Source organism: Sminthopsis crassicaudata, chromosome 2 (genome assembly GCF_048593235.1).
Source record: "Sminthopsis crassicaudata isolate SCR6 chromosome 2, ASM4859323v1, whole genome shotgun sequence".
In the NCBI taxonomy this organism is placed as follows: domain Eukaryota; kingdom Metazoa; phylum Chordata; class Mammalia; order Dasyuromorphia; family Dasyuridae; genus Sminthopsis; species Sminthopsis crassicaudata.
In genome coordinates, this window is record NC_133618.1 from 256,869,239 (window position 1) to 256,894,123 (window position 24,885).

At 46.6% G+C, this 24,885-nt stretch overlaps 2 protein-coding genes across 17 annotated transcripts in view; both read right to left on the reverse strand.

Moving 5' to 3' along the window:
- The window catches only part of EHMT1 (euchromatic histone lysine methyltransferase 1), a 265,726-nt gene extending 259,513 nt beyond the window's left edge, over positions 1–6,213 (reverse strand). For 2 of the 14 annotated variants that reach the window (XM_074288986.1, XM_074288975.1), the window contains exon 1: positions 5,977–6,036. Coding sequence is in view for 2 of the 14 variants with exons in the window: in XM_074288966.1 (XP_074145067.1) it covers positions 5,973–6,083 (111 nt within the window). In the remaining 12 variants the exon portion in view is untranslated. Of the gene's footprint in view, positions 1–5,972 lie in introns of all 14 variants that reach the window. The other 12 variants (XM_074288969.1, XM_074288982.1, XM_074288987.1 and 9 more) reach the window with 10 other exon arrangements.
- A 4,478-nt stretch (positions 6,214–10,691) lies between these two features.
- Positions 10,692–23,573, reverse strand: ARRDC1 (arrestin domain containing 1). 3 transcript variants are annotated; one of them, XM_074288963.1, is made up of 9 exons: positions 23,285–23,573; positions 17,241–17,351; positions 15,167–15,217; positions 14,664–14,818; positions 14,317–14,499; positions 13,852–14,028; positions 12,934–13,372; positions 12,756–12,841; positions 10,692–11,592 (listed from the first exon to the last, which is right to left on the reverse strand). In XM_074288963.1, exons 1-8 carry the CDS (start codon positions 23,400–23,402, stop codon positions 12,777–12,779), a joined length of 1,299 nt encoding a protein of 432 aa, XP_074145064.1. In that variant the 5' UTR covers positions 23,403–23,573; the 3' UTR covers positions 10,692–11,592; positions 12,756–12,776. The 3 variants fall into 3 exon arrangements, with proteins under 3 accessions (XP_074145064.1, XP_074145062.1, XP_074145065.1); XM_074288961.1 differs by lacking the exon at positions 10,692–11,592 and having other exon boundaries at positions 11,666–12,841; XM_074288964.1 differs by lacking the exons at positions 10,692–11,592; positions 15,167–15,217 and having other exon boundaries at positions 11,666–12,841; positions 14,664–14,845; positions 17,195–17,351; positions 23,285–23,555.
- Positions 23,574–24,885: the final 1,312 nt, after the last annotated feature.

The following is a 24,885-nucleotide window of genomic DNA, read 5'->3' on the forward strand; positions in this document are numbered from 1 at the left end:
TGGTGGATGATGTCCAACATATAGCTGAAATGAAAGTCAATTATGCCAACTGCTTTTGGTTACAAATGAAATTGTGCTGATTTTGTTAATTTCTAAAACACTGCAAAGCTTCCAAAATGAATTCAATAACCAAAGATATTAGTAAGACAATCTCCACAAGAAAAGACAAATCCAGGCAGTCCCTAGTGAGAAGGGCTGAGGGTGTGTGTGTGTGTGTGTGTACACACAATAGACACTAGATGAATAACAAATAAGCACTAGAATTAAATTGACAAAGAATAGGCTGGATTACATTTGGAAAATTGGATAGTGCCTTTAACCACCCCAAATTCTTCACAGAAACAGCAAGCCATCTTTTTAACAACAATATTTTACTAGTGATGCTACATAGCTCCACTTTAGAAAACCAGTTTCCAAAGATTTAAATTGGAGGTCATCAGAAGGTCAATGGAGAGGTGCTTAATGGGCATGAATAGGCTGCAGAATAATACCAAGAAAGAATGACATGGGTGAAGTGGTGTAAAGGATATAGTCAGATTTCCTTTTCATGATTGAAAAAGAGTTTGGTTAGCCATGCTGTGAGAACAAAAGATAATTGATGGATAACCCATGTGCTTTACTGATATCTCCACACAATGTGCAAAGGTCTAAAATAGGGGTTCTTAGCCTTTTTTGTGTGTCACAGACCTCTGGCAGCCTGGTGAAATCTATGTACCCTGACTCAGAATAATGTTATTAAATGCATAATATACAAACAATTGCAAAAGAAACCAATTATACTGAGAGGATCATCAATTTTTTTAAAATCAAGTTTATAGATTTCCCCATCCCCCTCCCATTTAAGAACTCCTAGTCTTAAAAAAAGGCTCCTAGTGTATTGAATGCAACCCCCTGTAGAGGACTTATGGGAAGACATCAACAAGGTTCACACAGAACACAAAGGCCTGGATAGGATAGGATCTGATCACTCTAGAAAGTGCCAAAACTGCTTTAAGAAAAAAAGAAATAACCTACGAACAAAGTAAAAAATAAATATTTTGAAACAGATGGTTATCAAAACCAGAATCAAGAAGATACAATATAAACTCTTCAGGGCAAGGACCATTTCAAGCAATCAACATACTTCATTAAACAACTACTGTCACTGTGCTCCACATCAGACATACAAAGACCAAAAACAATTCTCAGCCCATAGAGCTTATTATTATCAAAAGAAACAAAGTATACATACTTGAATAAATACAGGATAAATACAAAGTAACTTTTTGGGAGATGGCAGCTAACAGATGAGAGGAAGGATCTGGAAAGACCTAAAGTAGAAGGTAGTCCTTCAGCTTACCTTTAAAAGGAACAAAGCATTCTGACAGTCCAAGATGAAGAGGCAAAACATTCATTTTTGCCTTTGCTTCATCAACACTTAGTGCACCTAACTTTACACAGATTAGGCACTTTCTAAACATTTGTTCAATTGAATTACTGGCAGTGGAAAAACACATTAAAGATGAAAAAGGACAGATTTTAGTTACAAACTATTAGGTTCTTCTGTAAGATCTGACTCTTACCTTTTTTTACAACACAGAACAAGAAGGATCCATAGAAATCAGCACATATAAGAAAACCTGCACTTTGAAAGTAAGAAAAAAATAAATGAATTGGGATAATAAGCCTATTGACTGGTAAAGAGGGAACTATTTGGAGAGCAGAACACATGGAGATCGAGCAGTATTACCAAACTGTGGCCTCTGAGACAAAACAAATTCTACTTAAGGCATCATTGATTTCTTCTGGTTTATGTGGAAATAAATTAAAACAACTAAAATGCCTTTTTAAAAAAATTGGTAGTGATTATGAAGTGATCATGTCCAGGACGACAGTAAAACCAAAGACGTTCTGAGTACAAGTACTGTTTTCAAGTCTTTTTCCAATTAAAAGTTGTAACTCTTGAAAAGAAAGAAAAATAAAGAGAATAAAGAGTGGGATCTAAAAGATCAGTCACCTAGCCCAATCTTTTCATTTTACATATTGAAAAACAGACCCACAGAAGTTTGTCATGTATCTAAGACTACATAAATAGCATGACTGAAAAACAAATCCTAGGAGCAGCTAGGTGGCACAGTAGATAGAGCACCAGCCCTGAAGTCAGGAGGACCTGAGTTCAAATTTGACCTCAGACACTTAATACTTCCTAGGTGTGTGACCTTGGGCAAGTCACTTAACCCCAATTGCCTCAAAAAAAAAAAAAAAATCCTGATCTATACATCTACAAGTGCTGTTTCTGTCCCACATCCAGAAAATGGGTGGCACAGTGGAAAGAGTGCTGAGTTTAGTTTAGAGAATCTGGGATTCAAATCCTCATGTTGTTAGAGCCAGAATAAGGCTAGAAAAATAATTAAGATCATGAAGGCTGAGTATGAAATATGATTAGGAAGCTATAAATTGGGGGTGGAAAAGAATCCATCAACACAGGCACAAAAAGGCATGAAAGAAAGTATAGAGAAGATGCTCAGAGGACAAAATAACTGACAAAAAAGGAGGATTAACACATCTTTACAAACCAGTATATAATAATCAAAACATTTAATATATTAATAAATAGGAAGAGGTTAATAATCTTCACAAATGTCATGGACTTAGTGACAGAGCTTGCAGAGAATATCATGATGGAAATATTTATACAAAAGAAACAGATCTGATAGAAGGGGCAAAAAGAGTAGCACTACTTGTCAAGGAGTCACACACACAGAGGAATCACAATTTGAGAAAGTGTAAGGAAATAAAGAGTGAAAAAGCAAATGTTACGACTGGAGTAGATTACAGACTGCCTTGCACAGATGGAAGATATGGATAATACTTCCCAAATATAGATTACAAAAATAGCATAAAAATTAAATTACATGATTATGGAAATCTTCAATTATGACACTTGCTTAACAACCAGAGCTGTCCAAAGACAAAATATAAAGAACCACCTCACAAGTCCTCTCTCACTGTATATATAAAAACAGAACTTAAGTTCATGGGGGAGAGAGGGAAAGGAGGAGAGGAAGGGGAGTAAAGAAGGGCTTCCTGGAGGGTTTACTATGTTTTAGTTATATCCTGAACTATGTAACTGTTAAAGAGATCCCTTCCCACTCTAAGAATTGGATTCTAGAATTAATATTCTGAGGGTTGTCCCAAATAAGTACTATATTGAAAATATCCTACTCCCTTTTTATGTGGTTAAGACTTGTCACTTGATAACTATAGGGAACTCCCTACAATTTTCCCTTTGAGGAAACTGCCTCTACCAAAGCAAAGAGGAAAAATGGTCTACAAATTATTGTCTTAAAAATTATGTGGGGCATATGTGGGAGGGTGGGGCAGCTAGGTGGTACAGTAGACAGAGCATCAGCCCTGAAGTCAGGAGGACCCGAGTTCAAATGTTACCTCAGACACTTAAGTCTTCCTAGCTGTGTGATTCTGGGCAAGTCTGGTAACTCCAACTGCCTCAGCACAAAAAAAAAAAAAAAAGTTATGTGGGGTTGATTTGCCCAGATTCTGACAGAAACAACTTGAAACAATTTTTGCTCCATTGACTATAGTATATTAAAAAAAAGTTCACAGAATCCTATACAAATCCATTTTTCAATAAACCAATACAATAATGCAGACCTTGCAATATCTAACAAAGGCAATTTTCAATTTTGCTGTGGATACATCTTTTTTCTTTACATTATTATACTATCAAAAATATTAAGTGTCTATCAAGTGCAAAGAAATAAACTAGCCTCACAAACACTATGTTAAGCACTTAAATAGCCATTATTATATGTGATTAAGAATATGCTGAAGGGACAGTAGCTTATCCAAATCCAAAAGTTTGGGCCTTAGAGTCATGACAACCTAGATTAAAGCCCAGCTTTTGATACTGGCTATCTGCCCATGTGTGTATGCCTCAATGTTCACAAGGCAGTTCTATTAAACTATAAATTTCAGAAAAATTAATGATCTCTATTAGTAGCAGTAGTTTTCAACAACAGAGAATTCTCCAGAGATGAAATCTCATGGGGAAAAAAAAGTTATCATTATATCAAAGAAGGATCTAACATAGCAAGATTTGGTAGTCTATGGCACAAGATAATTCTTTGGTAGTATGGTTACAAGAGGAGAGACAGGGAATGTCCATGGATTCATAATTATAAAATATTTTAAGTACCACCTCAAAATTATTCCTCTATGAAAGGTAAAGCAAGTATGTCAATTTTACACATAATATTGGGGCTCGGAAAATAACTTACTAATCTTTAAAACCAATAAAATTTAGGAAAACATGATTCAAACTGTGGTCTTCTAATTTCAAATCTATGACTATTACATAATGCCCCAAAGCATTCTTTAAATGCTCCTTTGGGCACTTGAGATGAATTCATCCCATAGGTTAATACCACCTAAATAAGATTATGTGAGCACTTGTAGAGGGGACTTACATAGTTAATTCTTTGCACGATGTTATCAACAATGAATTTTGCTAAGCTTTAGGGTCATTTCAAAGATAGGATAGACCATTTGTGAGCTTGCATGAAATCCCCTTTCCCCTAAAATGAAATTTGATAGTGCACTCAACAAGCCCTAGTGATGAGACCTCAATAAAAAATTCAATTTTATGAACTCTACATGTCAAAAAAAAAAAAAAAATCACTTCTCTATCTGTAAGAATGGGCAAAAGAGAAAGACAAATTTGTTCACAGGAGATACTGGAAAGTATTTTGCCTCTGATTAGGTTATAATCAGTTCGGTTTTATCTCCAGATAAAAATTGTGCAATGGTGCAATCTTGTTTGTCCCCAAAAATAAAGAGTATTGTCTCTATGAAGTGTTATTAGACTTATATCCACCTATTCATTAAAAGTGATGTTCAGCATTTCATTACATCCCATGAAAGGTCAACACAAGGAATAACTCAAACAAGAGTTAAGTCTCCATTCTCCAACCAATTCAGTCTCATGCTTGTCTTAAGTATATTCGGGAATGAGCACTGCCCATCGACTGATCACATAGTCTTCTCTACTACCTGCCCTCCCTACTCTTTTTTGTCTTTTGAAGGTTCTCAGTCCTTTCTATATTGGGTCTAACCCTGAAGCTGCCTCTCCCCATTCCAAAGCCCTGGAACTCTTTTAGATACAGATGTTCTCCTCTGTCCCGGGGATTTACTTTTAACTTTACTTTCTGGCAGCACACCAAGGCTCATGTGTACCACGCCAACAGGGGATGAAAAGAGAAAGGATGGGATGGGGTGGGATGGGATGGGATGGGATGGGATGATGGGATGGGATGGGATGAGATGAGATGAGATGGGATGATGGGATGGGGTGGGGGATGGGATGAAACGGGGTGGGATGGGAAGGGTGGGATGGGATGGGAATGGAATGGGGGAGGGGAGAGAAAGGAAGGGAAGGGGTGGAGAGAATAGGGAGAGTGAGGATGGGAAGGGAGGGGAAGAAAGACCCTGTGGCCTTGGGGAGAAAGTATGGGGGAGGGGGAAGCCAAGCCAGGGCATCTTCCCCAGCCTGCCTCGCGGGCAGCGCGGGCCGGACAGGCGGCGAGCGGGGGAGGGGTGCCCGACTGCGCGCGTAGCCGGGCCTTTAACTCCGCCGGCGAACGACCGGATGAGGGGCGGCGCGGGAGCAGCGGCCGTGCTCGTAGTCGTTCCCCCGCCCCCCCGCCCAGCCCTGCGGGCACGCGCGAACACACACACACACACGCACGCACACTCGCACGCACACACACACAAAGCGGCCCGGCGCGGACCGATCTGGCCAGGCCCGGGGGAGGAGCAGCAGGGCCGTTGGCGGCGGTCCGCGGGCCAGACCTAAGCCAGAGGAGGCCGCGCCGCGCCCCGCCCCCGCCTTGCCTAGCCGCCAACGGCCCCGCGGCCCCCGCCCGCCCGTGGTCCCTCCGCCCGTCCTTTCCTCCCTCCCTCCCTCCCTCACTCACCCACCTCAGAATCCGCGGCGGCCATGGCCCGGGTGCCCCGACTGTGGCCCCGCCCCCGTCCCGCCTCGCGCACACAGGCCCCGCCCCCACGGCGCTCCTCCTCTGGTCCATAAGCCCCGCCCTCACGCTGCCACACGCACACGGAGACCCCGCCCTTCTTTGCAATAGTTCGTCTCCGCTAGGATTGAGGAAACGAAGGGAGCCGGACCGAAGGCAGCTAGCCGGAGTGCGCGTGCGCAGTCTACGTGAGGGCTATGGCGATGACCGGATTCTCTCTTCCGCACAGCTGGGGTACCACGTGACTTCGCCGCGAGCCACCACTAAGTACGCCACCCACTCTAGAGCGAACCTGGGAGCTGAGGTCTCAAACGTTCTCTTTCAGCTCCGCCCAGTGAGGTCCCTCTCAAGCTTCAAGAGAAAAGTTAAATGCTTGTTGACATACTTCCCCATAAAACAATTTTCACAGCGAGGAACGGGAAGGTAGACAAGGAACGCGGCGTGATGCACCTTAGGCCTACATCCTGAGTCCTTCTCAGCCCCCAAACCGTATAAGTAATCCCCTACCCGAGTCTCCCGTAAAGGGAGGTCCTTTAGGCCTCAGGTTCCCGATCACAAAACCTTTCCAAGCGCACACTCTCCACTAGCTGGCCGGGAACAACGGTTATCCCCATTGTACCGATGGGAAAACTGAGGTCCAAAGTGGCTCATGCCGAAAATCAGGGAATAACTTTATTAGGCAGAGTCCTGATCCCTTCCCCACTCCAGCCCAGGTCTCTCCTCCAACAAACAGCACCTTATGCTTCCCTCCTCAGTCTCGCAAGTCTCGGAGAAGGCTCCGCTAGGTTGCCTTTTGCACACTGAGGCTACCTACCACTTTCTGCAGATGGAAAGTGGGGATAGTATCTTTTCTGGCTGCTTTCCCCAGCGCCCCTCACTGGATGCGTCCGGGACGTAGCCGGCGCCCATTCGAAGCTCTGTGAATAAATAAATGAATGAAATTCTCGCTTTGCGAACTCCACGTTTTTGCCGCCGCCTGTTGGTAACTGCTTTGGTAGCCCCAGGGATTCGGAACGCTTCCCCCTCAGTCAGTGTCCTCTGCTGCCCTCCCCTGGTGACAGCCGAGTTGCCCCCTGGGCCCGCAGCGCCTCTATGAGGAGCCCTCTCCTGGCCGAATTACAAACACCAGTAAACAACTTTGCTTCTGAGTTTGGGCTCGGGAGAATGCCTCGTGTGCCACCTGGGCAGTGTGATCCTGGTGGGGGCGGGGGGAGAGGGAGGAAAAGGGGAGCAGCGGAGCTCAGCTCGTGCTCCTAGCGAGCCCTGTGGAGTAAAGGACAGGCTGCACCAGACACAACGGAATCAGGGCTAGAGATCACCAAGCAAGGGGCGCCTCATCTTATATAGGGTGGAAGATCAGGAAAGGACTCAAGAAAGGGTCCGTGAAGCACAGACAGTTTTGCACGGTGTATTGTTATGTAGGTGGGGGTATGGGCGCAGGGAGTGTATTTGAGTATATTGAGTTGTTGAGGACGGGGTGTATAGCAGCAGAGGCGAGATCCATGAACTGTTGTTTCCAAGTGTGCCTATGGAAAGGAGTTCTGAGGGGAGAGGAAGGGAGGTTGGTTTGGTGGGGGGAGGGGGGGAGAGAGAGAGAGGGGAGAGAGAGAGAGGGAGAGAGAGAGAGAGAGAGAGAGAGAGAGAGAGAGAGAGAGAGAGAGAGAGAGAGAGAGAGAGAGAGAGAGAGAGAGGAGAGAGGAGAGAGGAGAGAGGAGAAGAGAGAGAGAGAGAGAGAGAGAGAGAGAGAGAGAGAGAGAGAGAGAGAGAGAGAGAGAGAGAGAGAGAGAGAGAGAGAGAGAGAGAGAGAGAGAGAGAGAGAGCTTTCATCACTACATCCACCCAAATTTCTCAGAATGTTTACACTGAACAAGGCTGGGGTTAGAGTCTCCCTGATGTTCCAGGAGAGTTCGGGGTTCCCAGTCCCACTTATGCTGAAGTTTCTAGTCAGAGGTGCAGCTGAGAAAGTCCTGCAGGTCATTCCCGAAACCTACAGGGGTGGCCATGTCGTTCTGCTTTGTTCTGTTTCAGGCAAGGCACCAAGGGGTCTATGGAGCAGCCAGACGCGGGTCGCGCGCCAGAATCTGGGCCGGGCACAGGGGGGATGGGGATGGGGCGGGCGCTCGAGGTACCCGGGTCTTCACCGCAGCTAAAGCCACAACCCAGGGGGCCAACGAAGGAGCCCAAGCCAACAGAAGGACAAAGAGGGGAGGAGGCTCCCACCCTAGCTCCAGTTCAGCCCTTTGAGCCAAAGGTGGCTGCTGCCCCCATCTGGCCAAGGCTCAGATAGGCCCTGGAGCCTACATCAAAATAAGAGTCCTTTGCTCAAAGCCTGGTAGGGGGAGAAGTGGAGAGCCGGAACCGGGGTCTTCCTGGGACAGTAGTCTGAGAGATCCCTCCGACCTCCGTCAAGTAGAAGGGGAATCTTGCAGGAGCCTCGAGAAAAACAGAAAATTGTCCAGCCCCCTCCCTGCATTCTTCATCCCTGTGCCGGATTCCCAGCATTTGTTTGCTTTCCCACCTATCATCTGTGTCTTCCATGTTCTCGATTGCGTTCCAAAGGCGTTGTGGGCTGGCTTGGTTCCTGTAACTAAGCCAGAATCCCAAGGAGAAAAGAGATCCCCCAATCCCTACCTGCTGCCCAGCAATATACCCAGATATCATTCATAGCATCCTCTCCCAAATCTTATCTTTGCTCCTCTTCCCCGCTCCAGCTCAGCAAATTATGGCAGAAGCCCCCTCTTCTCCCTGGTGAACCCAAATCCTCTCAAGATCTTCACCCCATTTTTTCTTTCCTTCATAGCCGAAGAAGTCACACTTATCAAGGCTAATACTTTTCTATGCCCTTGACCAGGTCATGCCATCCTTCCCAAGAACTTGCCCTGTCAATCATCTCCCCTCTAATTCTTAATTTCACACTCTTATCTAGCTTCTTGATGATTACAAATGTGGCTAAACTTCACAGACTTAAGACTCACTTTATTGTCAAATTGCTGCCTGATATTTTTCCTCCTAGCCAAATCCCTAGAAAAGGACATCTTGATTTCTCTAGCAATTTACATTGAAAAACTCACAATCTTCTCCCTAAACACTTGAAAAACTCTCAATCTTCTCCCTAAACACTATCTCCCTGGATTTTTATGACACCTTTTTCTCTGGGTTCTCCTTCCTCCAATCCTCTGTTGTAGTCCAAGGTTCAGTCGTAGGCCTCTCTTCTATGTACCAAGATCTCATCTTTTCCAATGGATTCAGCCTTGTCTCTATGCAAATAAAACTTATCTCTAGCCCTTTTCTCTCTCCTGAGCTGTGACCTCACATCACTGTCTCTACCTGAAAGTCTCATAGGTGAGAGGTAGAAAATAGAATCCATTATCTCTTTCCCTAAATTCTTCCTCCTAACATTCTGACTAGGTCTCCCTTCAGGTTAACAGCTTCCCTTTAAGCTCTTTCTTTTGCCTTGCACAATAAGCACAGTGCTTGTCACAGAATCCCTATGTAAGTTTCAAAATAATTAAGGTCCCCTCTTCTATAGGAGGCCTTCTCTAATCTTCCCTTTGTTAGTGTTTCATGTTAGATACAAAAACATACAGAATGGATACAATATAACTCTGTATGTTTTTGTATCTATCTTGTACATGTTCTCTCCCAGTAGAATGTAAGCTTCTTCAAGACAGGTACCAGTTTCAATTTTGTTTCCCAAAACTGACACAGAGTAGACACTCAAGTTGATTGCGAAATTGAAATCCTGACCTCACAGGTCTCACCTATTCATAATCTTTTAACCTTCTCCCTTTCTGCCTTAGTCCTAAACTTTTTTTCCTTACTGTTAATCTCCAAATCCCTTCAGCCCTCATTTCTCTTTCCCAGACCATTGTGTAAATCAGCACTGGCTATTATCCTCCCTTCCCATCTTGATCCCTTGGTGAGCTATTTCAAATCTACATTGTCCTTTTTCTTGATTTCCTTGGCCCTTTAGCCCATTGAAGATCCTGCCCTGCCAAGTCTGAACCTTGGATTTCTGCTGTTAAAGATGGGGGGGGGGGGGAAATCATGAAACCAGTTCTGACTGGTCCACGACAAATTCACATTACATAATCTCAACTGTGCCATCCATCACTGCAACAAGAAAACCCTTTTACACGTAATCAATTCACTATCCTAATACCACAGCAACTATTCAAAACCTATTCTGTTTATATCTCCCATGGCTCCTCCAGCCAGCACCCTCTCAGCTGAGAATCCTATCATTGCACACACACGCACACACACACAAAAAAAAAAAAAAAAAAAAAAAAAATTGAAGCCATTCCCAGAGAGCTCTCTCTTCTCCCTCCCTCAGTTGCAGATGCCTCCTGAAACCTTTACCTCTGTCTCACTTGAAGATGTGGCCTTTCTCTGCCAAGGCAAACTATTCCATATTCAGATGTGATCTCATTCCATCCCATCTTCCCCAAAAGACTGTTGCCTCTGTTATCCTCTACTCTATTATCTTCAGTCTCTCCCAATCTCCTGAGTTCTATACTGTCTACAAAGTGTCTCCCCATTCTCAAAAAAAACCTTTTTCCTTTCATTGATGCAAGCTATTGCAGTATATATTTCCTTTTTTTATTGTTACATTCCATGAGGGACCATCTACAATCCATGCTTCTACTTCTTTTCCTCTCATTTAACTTTCTACAGCTTGTATCCATACCCAGAGAAAAAAAAATGACTCTGAATACTTTCAGTGGTGGATCTCCTTGCCTTGCCCTGCATTCAGCAAATTCATCTTCCTAAATATATGACCACATCACTCACCCACTTAAATTCAAGTGGCTGTCACCTCCAGGATCCCATATAAAATTCCTAGCTCTTGTCATCCCTTTCTCCATTTCCAGTCTCACTACACCTTATACTTCAACACTGTGCTTTATGGCACTAGCTTCATTCCACTCCATCTGGACTGCATTTCTACTTTGCTCTCTCCCATGCCTGGACTGTTCTCTCACCTTTGCAATAAGCCTCACTGTACTTAATGTTAGCACCTTCTCTCTGAGATTGTGTCCAATAAATTCTGTAAATATTTGTGCATAATTGCTTGCATGTTGTCTCCCTATTAGATTGTGAGGTCCTATAGAGCAGACGTGGTTTTTGTCCATGGATTTCAAAAGCAGAGTTTTATATTTCAGTTCAGTCATTTCAGTTGAGTCCAATTCTTTATGACCCCATTTAGGGTTTTCTTAAGAGAATGGAGGGTTTGCCATTTCCTTCTCCAGCTCATTTTACAGATGAAGAACTGAGGCAAATAGGAGTAAGGGACTTGCCCAGGACCACACAGCTAGGAAGTAAGTGTCTGAGGCCAAATTTGAATTTATGAAGGCGAATCTTCCCGATTTCAGGCCCAGCGCTCGATGCACTGTGCCATCCCGCAACCCTGGTCTGGAATATGATAGATGATTAATAAATGCTTTTTTGTCTTCTGATTCTCTTGCATATTTTCAAATGCCAAGTTTCAAAACTGTAGGACAATTATCCATCCCAATCTCAATGGTTTGAGAGAGGGCAATGAAGGTAAGAAATAAGGAAGCTGTGGGGGAGAACACAGAGAGAAAGGATGATCATATAAACAAACCTTCATCAGTTATAATGAATACACAATATTACAAAACAAAAACTTTATTTACATGTAGATTTTCGTGCCTCCAAGGCTGGAAGGAAGTGTGTGTGTCAGTGTATGTGTATGTGTGGGTGTATGTTTATCAATAAATACCTGAAGAAACAGGAAGGGGAGGAGGAGGGTGAATAAAACAGAGCCATTGAAAGATGGGAAGTAACAGGACTTCAACAGCTCCTAAAGCCTTCCTCAAGCTTAAGACCAGTTTGGCCCCCAGGAGCCAATCTGCCAAGCAACTTCTTGCATAACACGGACTTTCTGTAGCCAAAATTCACGCCCGCCACTGCCTGCAGACAAAGGCCAGGGTTTCTGGGTAACAGGTCACCAGGGTGCTGCTGGCTCTCCCAGACACTACTAGGAAACAGGCCACTATATTCTAAACATGCCCCAGGAAAGGCCCCCAAGGGAAACCTCAGTCTGAAAGGGAGAAAAGTGATGAGCACCAGTGTGTGTATGTTAGTTGAGGGCAGGGAGGTTACAGCTTATAATCCAGTCAGAAGTCAGGGAGAACAGTGGAAAGCCAGCCCAGCTCTCTCCAGTCTGTCCCACCTGGGGACAGGAAGGTACAACTACCCGCTGGGGTCTCCTGCCCCAACTCTGGCACAGAGGACGGACCCTGGCCATATTAGAATGTCAGCAGAGCTCTTCCCGCTCTCGGAGGAAGTCAGGGCTATAGCAGTGAGATTAACTTATCCAGCAAGAGCCCAGAAGAAAAGGCACGAGAGAGAGAGCCAGTGAAAGTTTTCCTAGGGTGATTGAGTCCTGGGAATAAGGGACCCTGTCCTTGGACAAATCAGCCCTCCCTGCACTGGAACCAGGTTGGATGTCAGCCCTTTTCAGGCCCTGGAGCCTACATGGGAAATGGGGGTACACAGTGTGACTAGAGCCCCAAGACCACAGAATGCATAGCCCCAGCATCCAGGCAGAGAGGCCAGGGATTAAGGCATGGGGGGGGGGGCTCTCCAAGGAGGTACAAAGTCAGAGGTCAGATGGCCCCGAGGGGGTGGGGACTCATCCCTCCAAGCCAAACCTTCCTCCTCTTCCCTGCAAGGCAAAGGCCTTTGGAGGCCCCCTACATGGGCTGAAGCATCCACAGATCAGTTCCCGTTGCTCAAGCCTGGGTTGGCACTGCTGCAGCTCTGTTCATAGGAGGGAGGGGCCTCTGCTCAGAAAGAAACAGGAAGCAGTCAGGCCCCAGCACCCAGCTTTCTCTCCCCCACCACCAGCCCCAAGTCCCGGGTAAGGTCCCCTCACCATAGGGATAGCCCCATGTGCTGTACTCTGGCGGCAAGATCAGGTTGCTGGCAGTAGGTACAGGAACCACAGGGCCTTCAGCAAAGTAGGGAACAGTGGCGCCAGTGGACAAGCAGAGGGGTGGCCGCCTGCCGCTGGGGGAGTCCTCCTCGGGTTCGGGCCTGGGCTCAGCCTCTGGGGAGCTCGGGCCGGCTGTATAGCTGAAGGGCCTCGCAGACTGTTGCTGCTGCTGGGAGTGGCTCTTGGTAGGGAGGGAGACGTGGGCCACAGGACAAGGCCCACTGGCTGTTGCATCCAAGTCCTCAGGTGGCGCAGTGGGCACCAGGGGCGGTGGGAGCCCAGACAAGCACAGGCCAGGACTCAGAGGAGGGCTATTCATTGCAATGTTGCCGATGAAAAGGGGTAGGTGCACTGTTGCTTCAGGTGCCTTCAGTGAGACCTGGGGGACACAGAAAAGGGAGTAAGGAACAGTCCTCCAAGCCTTCTCAGGATGGTCAGAGCGAGCCACCCACCCATTCCTTGGCCTCGGGCCGTGTAGCACAAAGGAACTGAACCAATGCTAAAAGTTTATCTTCCCACTAAGCCACAGGTATTCCCTAGCCCAGCCCCCACACATCAGGAGGGACCCCGAAATTAAACTATCTCATCACAGATTCCACATATACTCCTCCCCCAAGATAAGGATGCCTTCTAGAAAGCCCCCTCTCAGTTAAGGCAAGGACAAGAACTAGGGACTAGAAAGGTGCAGCTTCCAGAAAGATAAGACAACCCCGAAAAGTTGAAGGACCAAGCTACTGTGGGGGAGTGGAAAGAGAAAACTTTGGGGAAATAGGACCCCAAAAGAGCCAGGGACGCTAGAGGAACCAAGGAGTTCCCAAGGGCCCCAAAACAAGGTTTCCTGGGCATCGGGCCCCACACCTGGATGAAGTAGTCTATGTGGATGAGGCTACAGCCAGGTAACACTGACTGTGGCAGGGCAGGTACCAAGATCTGCTCCCGCCACTCAGCCCGCTTCCAGGCCTTCACCCCTGAGCCTTCAACTTCCGCAATTGTCCGAAGATCGTAGATCCAGCGCTTGGCCTTGTAGGATACTTTCTGGGAGACAGAGAGAACAGATGTGAAGGGCCCCAAGAACTCCATACCTGGGCAAAGATCAAGGCTTTAAGCTTAGTCTTCACTTCCTCTTGTTTGTTTCCCCATCATGGAACTCCCTGGAAGGGGAGCTGTCACAAGGAATGCCCCCATACACCTGACTACCCTTGTCCTAGAATTCTGGGGAGAGGGTTTGTGTGACTGGAGGGATAAGGACACGGGAAGACCCACCTCCCTAGGATAGAGGAGAAATGGGGTCTGTGGGATTGGGCACGGTGGCCGGCTGCTGACCTGGAGAAGGCTGGCCACCACAGGCCCTGTGTCCTTGCCAGACTGGTTCTCAATGTCTGCTCGGAGCTGGACCACCTGACCCACCACGTAGCCCCTGAGGTCAGTGCTTGCAGTGAGAATAACATTCCCACTCTTCACCAACTTGTAAGAGAACTTCTTGGTGGTCGTGGCCTCGTTGGGTTGCTGTTGCACACAGGTAAAGCTGAGGTTATTCCTAGGACAGCAAGCTCCGGGAATGATCTGACTGGTTCCTCAGTCCGAATCCCCAGGGCTAGCCTACTACCCCCTGACCACCCCAGCCCACCTAGAGCCCCAAGCCTTCTGCCTCCCACTTCCCATAGCCACACCTCAATGTCTGGGAGAGTGTTGAGGTTTAAGGGACTGAGGATGTAGAAGATACGGCTGCATTTGTGATCCTTGGAGAAGCGAGGAGTGTCAATCACAGCCCGCAGCTGGTGCACAATCTTCCCAAAGGGCCCCTCGAAGGATGTGGGTGCTGTGGCTGGGGCAGAGAGGGGAGCACAAGGAACTATGAGCACAGGGAAGACCACGGCATCTTGTGGCATGGGACAGGCCAAAGCTTGGCAGAGCAAGAACACAAGCTCGAAATGCAGGCCCCAAACCCAGGAGTGAGTGGGCAAGGGGCCATAGGCTAGGGAAAGGCAGAGAATAAAATACTCCTTCCTATCCAAACCCTCTCCTCCAAATGACTCCTTTGGGGGTTCCCCTCAAAGATCTTCTCCCTGTATCTGTGTAAAGCAAACATTCTGAACATGTCCGGGGGTTCTCTTGTCAGGCGAACAAGGACACCCCCAGAGGGGGAACAGGGATGAGGTCAGGTGTGACTTACTTGGCAACAGAAACTGGAAGGGGAAGGCATGTTCTCCTGGAGATAAGGTTCCTGCAGAAGCAAGACAGATGGTGAGAAGGCCGGCCTTGTCATGGGCCCAGATGCTAGGGCAGATTGCCAGGGTGGAACCTATTTCCCTTCTTTGGGGCTGAACATTAAAAACACTGGCCACCAGAAGAAGCTCCTGGGGCCCAAGGTGAGGGCCCCAGCTTCACTGCAGTGTGGCCCGAGTTCCCCAGCTATAGGGGTTAGTGTGGATCTCTGGAGAGGTAATGGCATAAAAACTCTCTCTTCTGACCCACACGTCAGCTGTAACTGTCTTAGAATGGTTCCTGGGAAGGGGAGAAGGGGAGCAATATGCCTTGGGTCACACAGCCAATCTGACTCAGGGGCAAGACACGAATTCAGGGCCTAGTGGACTCCAAGGCTGGCTGTCCACTTGCTATACCACACTCTTTCACACCCACATGGGAACAGCTGCACAAAGATGGAGCTCTGCCCTTGATAGGTAAGGAAAGGACTCTCCCAAGAAGAGCACCAAAGAGGAATGCATGATATCCTAGGATATCCTAGGATATCCTAGCATTCCTAGCAAAAGAATGGATCTAGTCCTCCTCCAGAGGGAAGCCAGGAGACCTGGGATGTAACTGCTGAGATTTTGCTGTGGGCAACATCCAGAATCATAAATTCAAAGCACATCGAATCCAACTAATACCTAAGCAGGAATTCTCTCTACTATTCCTGAGAAGTGGTTATCTAGGTTCCACTTGAAGACCAGTAATGGGGAACTCATTTATAAAATAGTTCAACATTGTTTCTCATTTATTGAGTGGACTTCTGGCTTTACAGATTGCTCTGAGATCTGATGTCTAGGGCCTAGCAGAACAAATTAATAATCTCTTCTATATGATAGCCCTTCAAAATGCCTGAAGACAATTATGTCCTTCAGAAATTACCATCCTTAAGTCTTGAATATTAAAATTGCAAGCTCTATATTTTCCCATATAAACTATAGTCTAACTACTCCTTCTCAATCTCATGATACTTGGCAGTTGATTTTAATTTAAACACAGAAATTTTGGGGAGGGGGGCATTCAGGGTTCAATGACTAGTATCTAAGGTCATTCTTTCACTATGAATTCAGATCTTCCTGACTCCAGGGCCAGTGCTCTGTCCCATTATACCACCTAGCTGCTCCAACCATTTAATTACATTATGATCATCTTAGTATATTTGGCTCAACATTCAAGCTTGTCAAATTCTTTTGGGTTCCTCTCATACAGTGGATTAACAGCTTCCACTTGCCAGACCTCAATTACTCCCATGTGACATTTTTTGATTCTTCCTCTTCACAATATTCTTGGAAGGAAGTACTAGAATGATCACCATTTCACAGGGGCTACTCAGAGACCAAGAGAGAGGAAGAGATTGTTTATTCATCTAATTGGAATTTTCACTGCCCAAAAAATCAGGACATTACTCAGAGGCAGACTCAGATTCAGGCTATAGCCTGAAGATCAAGGTCCAGCAAGCTAAAATTTGAATGAGAACATCTCCTTCCATGGCTCAAGGAAACTTCATGTTGGAAGCCAGAAATTTAGAGAGAGAAGAGGGGAGATCTGAGAGCCAGGTAAATACCAGAGAAAGGACAATTGGACCTAATTCCAAGTAAGCACAAGATGGATTACAAGCCCTTCTGAGAAGACAAGGAACTGTCACTAAATCCTCTGGGGAACATTATTCATGCCTACATTTGGTAGAACCTGCAGAACAGGCCCAAGAAAGGACATGGTTCTCCAGACTATGGGTCATTCAACTAGGGACATTTAAGGTAGAAAAGCCACTCACCTAGAGCTCTTCCACGCCCAGTATCACCAATATCTAACACCTTCATTTTTGGTTTCTTTTTCCTTCCCACAGGGCTTCCTTGGTACTTGAGACTTCTTCAAAAATTAGTTCCCAAGGCCAGCTTCTCTACATCTGAGATCCAAATTGTTGGCCTTTGATCCCTATACCATCACTTTATACCATCCAAGGATTCCTGGATTAATTCTGTGGGTGGGCTCCTGCTTACCTTTGTCAGCCAGGGACAATGTACTGTTGAAGTATGCTTCTTCCACTGTCCATGAAGTATCATTGGCCTTGCTGGACACTCCACAGGATCCTATGCAGGTCACCCTGATGGCTAAAATACCATATATACTTGAGAAATGATCAAGGGAACTATAATCCTCTCTGAAACCCCCGTAATACCTCCTGCCTTTTCCTGAAAAGCACAAAAACTGCCTGGAATCTTGGGGCAGGATAAACCACCAAGCATCTTGTGCCAAAGTTGCCCCTCATTCTCAGTTTACCCGTTTCACCACTTTCTTGGACATGCTGCTCTCCAAAGAAGTCTCCTCAAGGGCAAAACCTTGGTTACCTCCAGCCCTAGCTGGAGATAGCCAGGAACCAGCATGAAACCAGGAAGAAGATTAGAATCTACTTGCCTTTACCCTTGAAAGTCTGAGGCTTCCATAGACAGAGCATTAAGCCAGAATCCCCATCTCAGACTACCCCTTGATGACACCTAATGTTCATTAGTGGAATAGGGAATAGCACCTAGAACTGGGATTCTTAGTCATGGTCCCCTTTAACAATCTAGTATAGCCTATGGGGATTCCTTCTCAGAGTGTTTGTTACCTTTATCCATAAAGAAAAAGCTAAATTTCAGTTACAGTCCAGTGAAAATAAATGCAACTTTTTCAAAATTCATCAACCCCCCCCCCCATTTATCCAACCCAGGTTAAGGATCCCTGCCTTAACAACACTAATGCATTGTTGGTGGAGTTGGGAATTAATCCAAATATTTTGGAGTGCCATTTGGAACTATGACCAAAAGACTATAAAAATGTGCATACCCTCTGACCCAATAATACCTCTGCTTTACTAGGTCTGTACCCCAAAGACTTCATTAAAAAAAAAAAAGGAAAAGGACCCTCATGTACAAAAATTTTTATAGAACTCTTTATGGTGATAGAGAGCTGGAAATTTAGTGAATACCCATCAATTGGGGAATGGCTAAGTAAATTATGGTATATGAATGTAATGGAATATTATTGTTCTATAAGAAATGATGAGCAGGTTGATTTCAGACAAGCCTGGAATGACTTACATGGTCTTATCCTGAGTGAATTGAACAGAACCAGGAGAACCTTATACAGAGTAATAGCAGGATTATGTGATGACTAACTATGATAGACTTTGCTCTTCTCAGATACAATGATCTAAGACAATTCTAAGGGACTTATGATGGAGAAGACTATCCACATCCAGAGAAAAAACTTATAGAGTCTCCTTTTTATTTTTTTTTATGTTATTTTTTTCCTTGTTTTTTTTTCCCCTTTTGTTCTGATTCTTCTTTCACAACATGACTAATACAGAAATGTTTAATAGGATTGTACATATATAATCTATATCAGATTTCCCTATCTTGGAGGAGGGGGAAGAGGAGAAAGGAAAGAATGGAGAAAAAAATTTGAAATGCAAAATCTTATAATAGTGACTACACATATATAACCTAGATTAGATTGCTTACTATCTTGGGAAGGAAGAAAAAATGGAAATTAAATTAAAATCTTATAAAAGGAAATGTCAAAAACTAACAAATTTTTAAAAGGAATACCTGCTTTAAAAAGGTGAAGGCTGAAGAACTTAAGGGCTCAAAAAATATTTTCTCACAAAGGCACCTATTAGTGAGTATGACTGATCTGGGAGGAATAGTAACAGTTAGAGCCCATGTTCTAAGACATATGTGGTGGTACTTAGCTATGCTAGTACTCCTGAGTACAAGTTGGGGGTAGGGTAGAATTAAGATGAAAACCTATAACCACATCCTTCTTCCTCATTCAGCCCAAAATTATCTATTCCCCCAAATATCTCCCCATTTTCAACTCCCTCCATTCTGAGAAAATTCTAAAGTACAATTGCCTCGTGTTTCCCAGCCAAGGCCCTAGAGTAGTTGTGGCCAGAAGTTTTATTACTGCTCTCCTCCTTCCTCCCAAAGTCAAGCCCCTTCTCTGAGTTTATTATTGAGAGCCTCTGCTTAAGCCTTAGGACATACACTGCATATATCAGACAACAGGAAAGGATAAGGAGAATGGAGATGGGCTCCTAATCTGTCTTCATTTGGGATCAGAAGAAACCAGATGCTGAACTGAGAACAATTTATGAACCCCTAGTCAGAGAACCTTTGTTCTGTTCCTCCATATCCCTCCCCTTATTTACAAATGAAGGAACTGATTCCTAGACAAAGGAAATGACTCAACAAAAATATACAGATTTTGGAGCCAAAGTTATCAGAGCCACGTATCACCAGGCTCTTTCCCAAGCAATGGAGACCTTCTTACTGTCTCCAACAAGCCACAGGGACACACTTCAGGAACTTGAACTTCTCTTGGCTATAACCCACTCAACCTGAGCCCACTTCAGCCCCTAGGAAGTCCAAGGCTCAGAGGGCTGCCCAGAACTCAAAGCAAAGCTGAACTTCAGAAACAGGGAAAAGCCCTCAGGCCTTATCACCCAACTCAGCTCCAGGGCCTCCCTCACAGATCAAGCAAATTCAGCCCACAGGGGAGGCTATGCAAGCAAACTCCCTCAAAGAGGGGAACCAGAGCCCTCTCACTGGAAGAATGTGGTCGGACCTGTCTGAGCAAATACAGGACCAGGGAGGGGCAGCAGGGGGTATTGGGAGGGAGTCAGCACAGTGAGAATAAAACACTAAAACAAGTCCTCCCCAGTCAACACTGATTAGCTTGAGATGAAAAGCTATCTCCATTCCATCTCCCTTTCCCACCAAAAAAATATTGTCTTTGAGTTTGGGCTGAGTTTATACAGGGTAAAAAGTCCAAGGTGTCCCCACGTTAAGACTAAGGTAGCTCCTATCTAATTCCCTGCCCCACCCCAGAGTTCCAAGGAGGAAGGCCTCAAGAGGAAGGGGTGCTCAGACAGGTAGCAGAAATTTATACTCCACGCCCAGGCCTATGCATACCAGGAAGTGTGCTATTTAAAGGAGACAGCTCAGAGTCTTTTGTTTACCTGGAGTACCGGCAGATTTCCCCTTCCCCCTTCAGCGTTCACATAAAGCATCCTCCACTGCCTCCAAAATTGCCATTCTTTCCAAGACGCCTTTTCCCCCGTTCCCCATCAAGGGCTTCCCATTAGCCCAAAGTTTGCAGCCCTTGCAGTGTATGTGGTGCGAGGACTTGTGTCCCTTTCTGTCCTGGGCAGTCACTGAATCCCAGGCTGTAAACCTGGCTCTCATCTACCTCCTTCCAGGAGTTAGGAAACCTAGAAATAGCCAGTCAGCTCAGTCCCAGGCGCTCCTCCCTCAGGCTCCACTTCTGTGGTCCATGAATATTTTAGAAGCCTCTTCAGTTCTCTTCCCAGCTGAGGGTGGAGGGCCGGGGCTCAAGAACAGTTGGCTGAGGGCCAACTGAGTACTTGACATCCACCCAGAGTGGCCTGTCACTTATGACCCTGCCCCTGACCCCCCCCCCCCCCGAGTCTAAGTTTCTTTTCCCTGCTAGGGCAAACCCGAGGCGGAGGATCCAGGCTGATTCAGAGCTGCTGAAGAAGCCTCTCTGCTCACCTACTGCCTCCCTCCTCAGACCCACAGCCCCTTGGTCTTCTAGGAGATCTAGCTCAGTATTTCAGAACAAGCCTCTACTCAGACATGGGCTGACCAGGCCAAGAAGCTTGTCAGACTTCGGTTTCCTGACCCACAAAGGGAGCTTTCTTCACTGTTACCAGGGCAGGTTTCCGATCCCAGCAGCCATGGTCCCAGTGTACGCTGAGGTTCCAGGCAGAGTCAGGGAACCCAGCTCCAACCAGGATCATAGGAGTGGGGGAGGAGCTGAGGCAAAGTCTAGCAACTGAGAACCCCCAGAAATCCCAGTCCAACCCCTGCCCTCAGAAGCTTCTTTTCACCTTGAGGCCCCATCTTAAAACCAACCCCCTTTCGTGTCTGATTCAAAGACTGTTGGGGCCACTTTCTCAGGGGTAGGAAGAAACTACCTCCTCCTTTTATCCTTTACTAGTTTGGCTTACAAAGGATGAAGGAAAAGGACTGAACCCCGGATAAAACCTCCAGCACTTAGATGGCTATTATATTGATTCTTCCTTCCCCATTGAAGGGAGTTCCAAGATCCTGCCCCAGGGGGACTCTGACGTCTTAAGAAAGGCCGAAGTGGGGTAGTAGGGGTAGAAAGGCTTTTTAAGAGTATAAAAATCCTATCTGTGAAAAGGATAAATAGGCACAGATAGGGGAGACAGTTATTAAGGTACTAAAGACTTCTGGATTGTGCAGATCTTTCTCCAACTACTTCTTCTTGGTCTTATTTCTTGTTGCCCTTTCAATGTTGTCTATCACCCAGGGCTCTTGGGTCTATTAAAAAAATCTAGGGGGGAGGGAGGGTCAGAGGAGAATATCCTAAATCTTGAATCACAGATCTAATATATGAATTCTACTTGTGTAGTTTCAGGCAAATCATTGGACCTTTCTGGCAATCTCATCTTTAAAGAGACTGAGGCTGGATGTGTCCATTGTCCTTACCAAATAAACCTAGCTTTAAGATTTACATACATCCTTTTTTTCCTCTAAAAATCTAAGGTCATTCCAGTTCTACTCTAATCCCAGGATAGGTCCATGAGAATGAGCACTTCTATTCCCTCCCCCATTCCTCCTAGAGTCCCTATTCAAGTCCCCAGAGTCTCGAATCCTTTTTCTTAGTAACTTGTTGAAGTCTCTGCTAGGCCTAATATCAAGCCTGATGATCAGTTCATATTGCCTTGTACCCAAGGGTTTGAATTCAACCACGGACAGTTACTAGTTGTCTAACCCTAAACCTTTATTTGCCCCAGTCTCCTCAACTTTAAAGAGAAAATAATAGTGCCTCAGAGTGGTTATGAGAACCAAATGAGCTATTTGTTTAAAAAAAAAAAAAAGAAAAAAGAAAAAGAAAAAAAAGCAAGGTCTAGATAAATGCTTAGTCCCTTCCCCCTCTGCACCACAGCACAGATCCCCTACTGTCCCAGCCGAGTTACAGTCTAAAACTGTGGGGTTCATAACATTTAGTCTGGCCTGATGCCCAGGGCAGAATCTCCCCCCTTCTGAGGCAAGTAAGCAAACTTTGTTCCTAACACTCTTTGGGGCTGAGAAAAGTTTGTTCTTTATTTTATCTCTCCCACACACATACCTCAGCAGGTAAGTTATTAACTTATCAGTTCCTGCTCTGGGAAAGTCCAGTCACTCAGCACCAGGACTCCTTCACAAGGAAACCTGGAACCTGCTTCAGAAAACCCAATGGACAAGCAGCTTCCCCAGGGATGGCCCCACCTTCCCAGCAGGCCTGTGGTAACCATGGAGATTATATAGCTGGCCAGTAGACTGAGGGAAGCAGAGCCAGGCAAGGCCAGAACTTGGAGGCGCCAATGTTCTGAGGAGAGGGAAATGACCTAGCACCAGGGCCTGGGCCCTCACTGGGGATGGAAATCCAAGCCTAGACCCAGTCCTGAGGGCCTTGGCTCAGGCTCAGGAAGGTTGATTCCAGAGAGGGGGAAAGCCTGGCCAGGGCCTTCAGTAGGTCTGTGGACCCCAATGCAGCTGGTTCTAGTGCCCTGGCTTGGATAAGACATCTTAGGGGATGGGCCAAGGAGAACAGTGAGAAGTACATCCCAAGCCCTGGCCTGGGCTGCGGCTAAGGGAAGGTTCAAAGGGAGAAGGGAATTCTGGTCTCGAGTGGGAGGCTTCACAGGTGACTCAGGAGGGCTAGTCCTAGGGGGAGGGGGAAGTCCTTTCTCTCTCAAGCATCCAAAAAGAAGAGAATTGAACTGTTTTCTAGCTGAGATCCCTACACCACGCGCGCGCGCGCACGCACACACACACACACACACACGCAGGGAGAGGCGGTCGCGGGTTAATAGGATTTTCGAAGGAGGTGGGAGGAGGGAGGGAGGTCAGTCTCTAGCGCCCGGGCCTAGGAAAACACTTGTCTGTCACGCTACCCTGGCCGGAGGGTCCGGGGAAGTGTACTCCGCCGTGCCCCCATCCCCGGCCCCCGTGCCAGCCCCTCACCTCACCTCGGTAAGGCAGCGCAGCTCCCAGCCGCAGGTTCACAGTTCCGGACAGCGGCTCCCCCGGACTGTAGATGACGCGGCTGTTGCTGAGGTAGATCTCAAAGAGCTGGAGCTTCCCCATGGTCCTGCCCGTCCTAGGACCTGGGACCTGGGACCTGGGACCCCGGTCCCGTGCTCAGGCCCTGGCCCGGCCCGGCCCGGCCCCGTCTGCTCCGGCTTCTCTAGACTCCGGACTCCGGCTTCGGCTCCAGCACAGCCAACAACGCCCGAACCCAGCCAAGTGCCCGCCCCTTAAAGGGCCGGGGCTGCCCCATCCCGTCCGTCCCGCCCCCTCCTAGGCCAGGAGAACTAGGGCGGGGACAGAGGCGGGGGCCGAGATCGCCTAGGAAGGAATGGGACGGGAGGAGGAGCCAACGCAGCTCCAACCATTCGACCTCCCTGGCACGAGAGATAAAGTACCCATTTCCCGGAACAGTAAACTGAGGTTAAAATAATCTCATTTCTTTATCTCGCTCTTCTCTCCTAGAAGGGAGAAGAAAAGTTACAGGACAGAGTCTCCTTCATAATTCAAACCACGGGTCTACCAGTGGGTAGAGTGCTTAACCTGGACTAAAGAAAATCTGAGCTCCAGTTCAGGTTCAAACTTCTTTATTAGTTGTATGACCTCAGGCGGGTCACTTAATTTCTGTTTTGCCTCAGTTTCAACTTACTTAAAATAAGGAATAATAAAAGCACCTGCTTCTCAAGGGCATCGAGGTCATATTTATAAAAACTTTTCACGAAAATGCCTCCTAAATACTATCTATTAGTATTACTATTGCCCACTCTCCCCATCGCCAACTCTGCATCTTCTTCCTAGCCCCGCTGCTTGCCATCCCAACGTGATGCGCCGCTTCCTATCGCAGCCCCTGTCGGTGTCTGAGATTATTTGTGTTTCCTCCTCCTCAGTTTTTTCTAGTCCCTGGAAAGCCGCTGTCAGCCCTTGGACCAGAGACCAACTGACTGCCTTTATCTGGCTTCTCTGAGTGTACCTTGAGAGTGGGCTTCTAGCCCACCTGGGCATCTAGCGGGGAGGGGCAGGTGAGCAAGAAGTGTCGGGTTAAAGTGGGCCAAGCTCGCCATTTGCGGACAATGAGGAAGAGCACACCTGGGAAAGCGCTAGAACCACACCCTGTCCAGACACTAGTCCCGTCTCTAGATCCGCTGGGGGCTTAGAACTGCTACTGCGGTGGCTCCTTCCTTCATGGTCCTGTCTGTTCCCAAGGGGATGAAATCATGTGACTGGTTTGTGACCGAGCATCCCCAGGTAACCTTTACCAGGTTGCTGAATCATGCCAAATTTCCCACATTGTCTGGCCATGAGGAAGCCAACCAGAACATGTCGGGATCAGGGCACTGGCCCAGACCCAGGATTTCCCAGGAATTTAGTACCTAGCCATGTCTGGGTTGCAGCCCAAATAGCTTCCATTGAACTCCATTGAACCAGTACTTCCCGTGGACCTACTCAGCTGGGAATATATGCGGGAACCAAGGAAAAAGAAGCTTAAAACTCCATTCCATTAAATTGGACAGTTACTAAAGCCTTACTACATGCAAAGCACTGT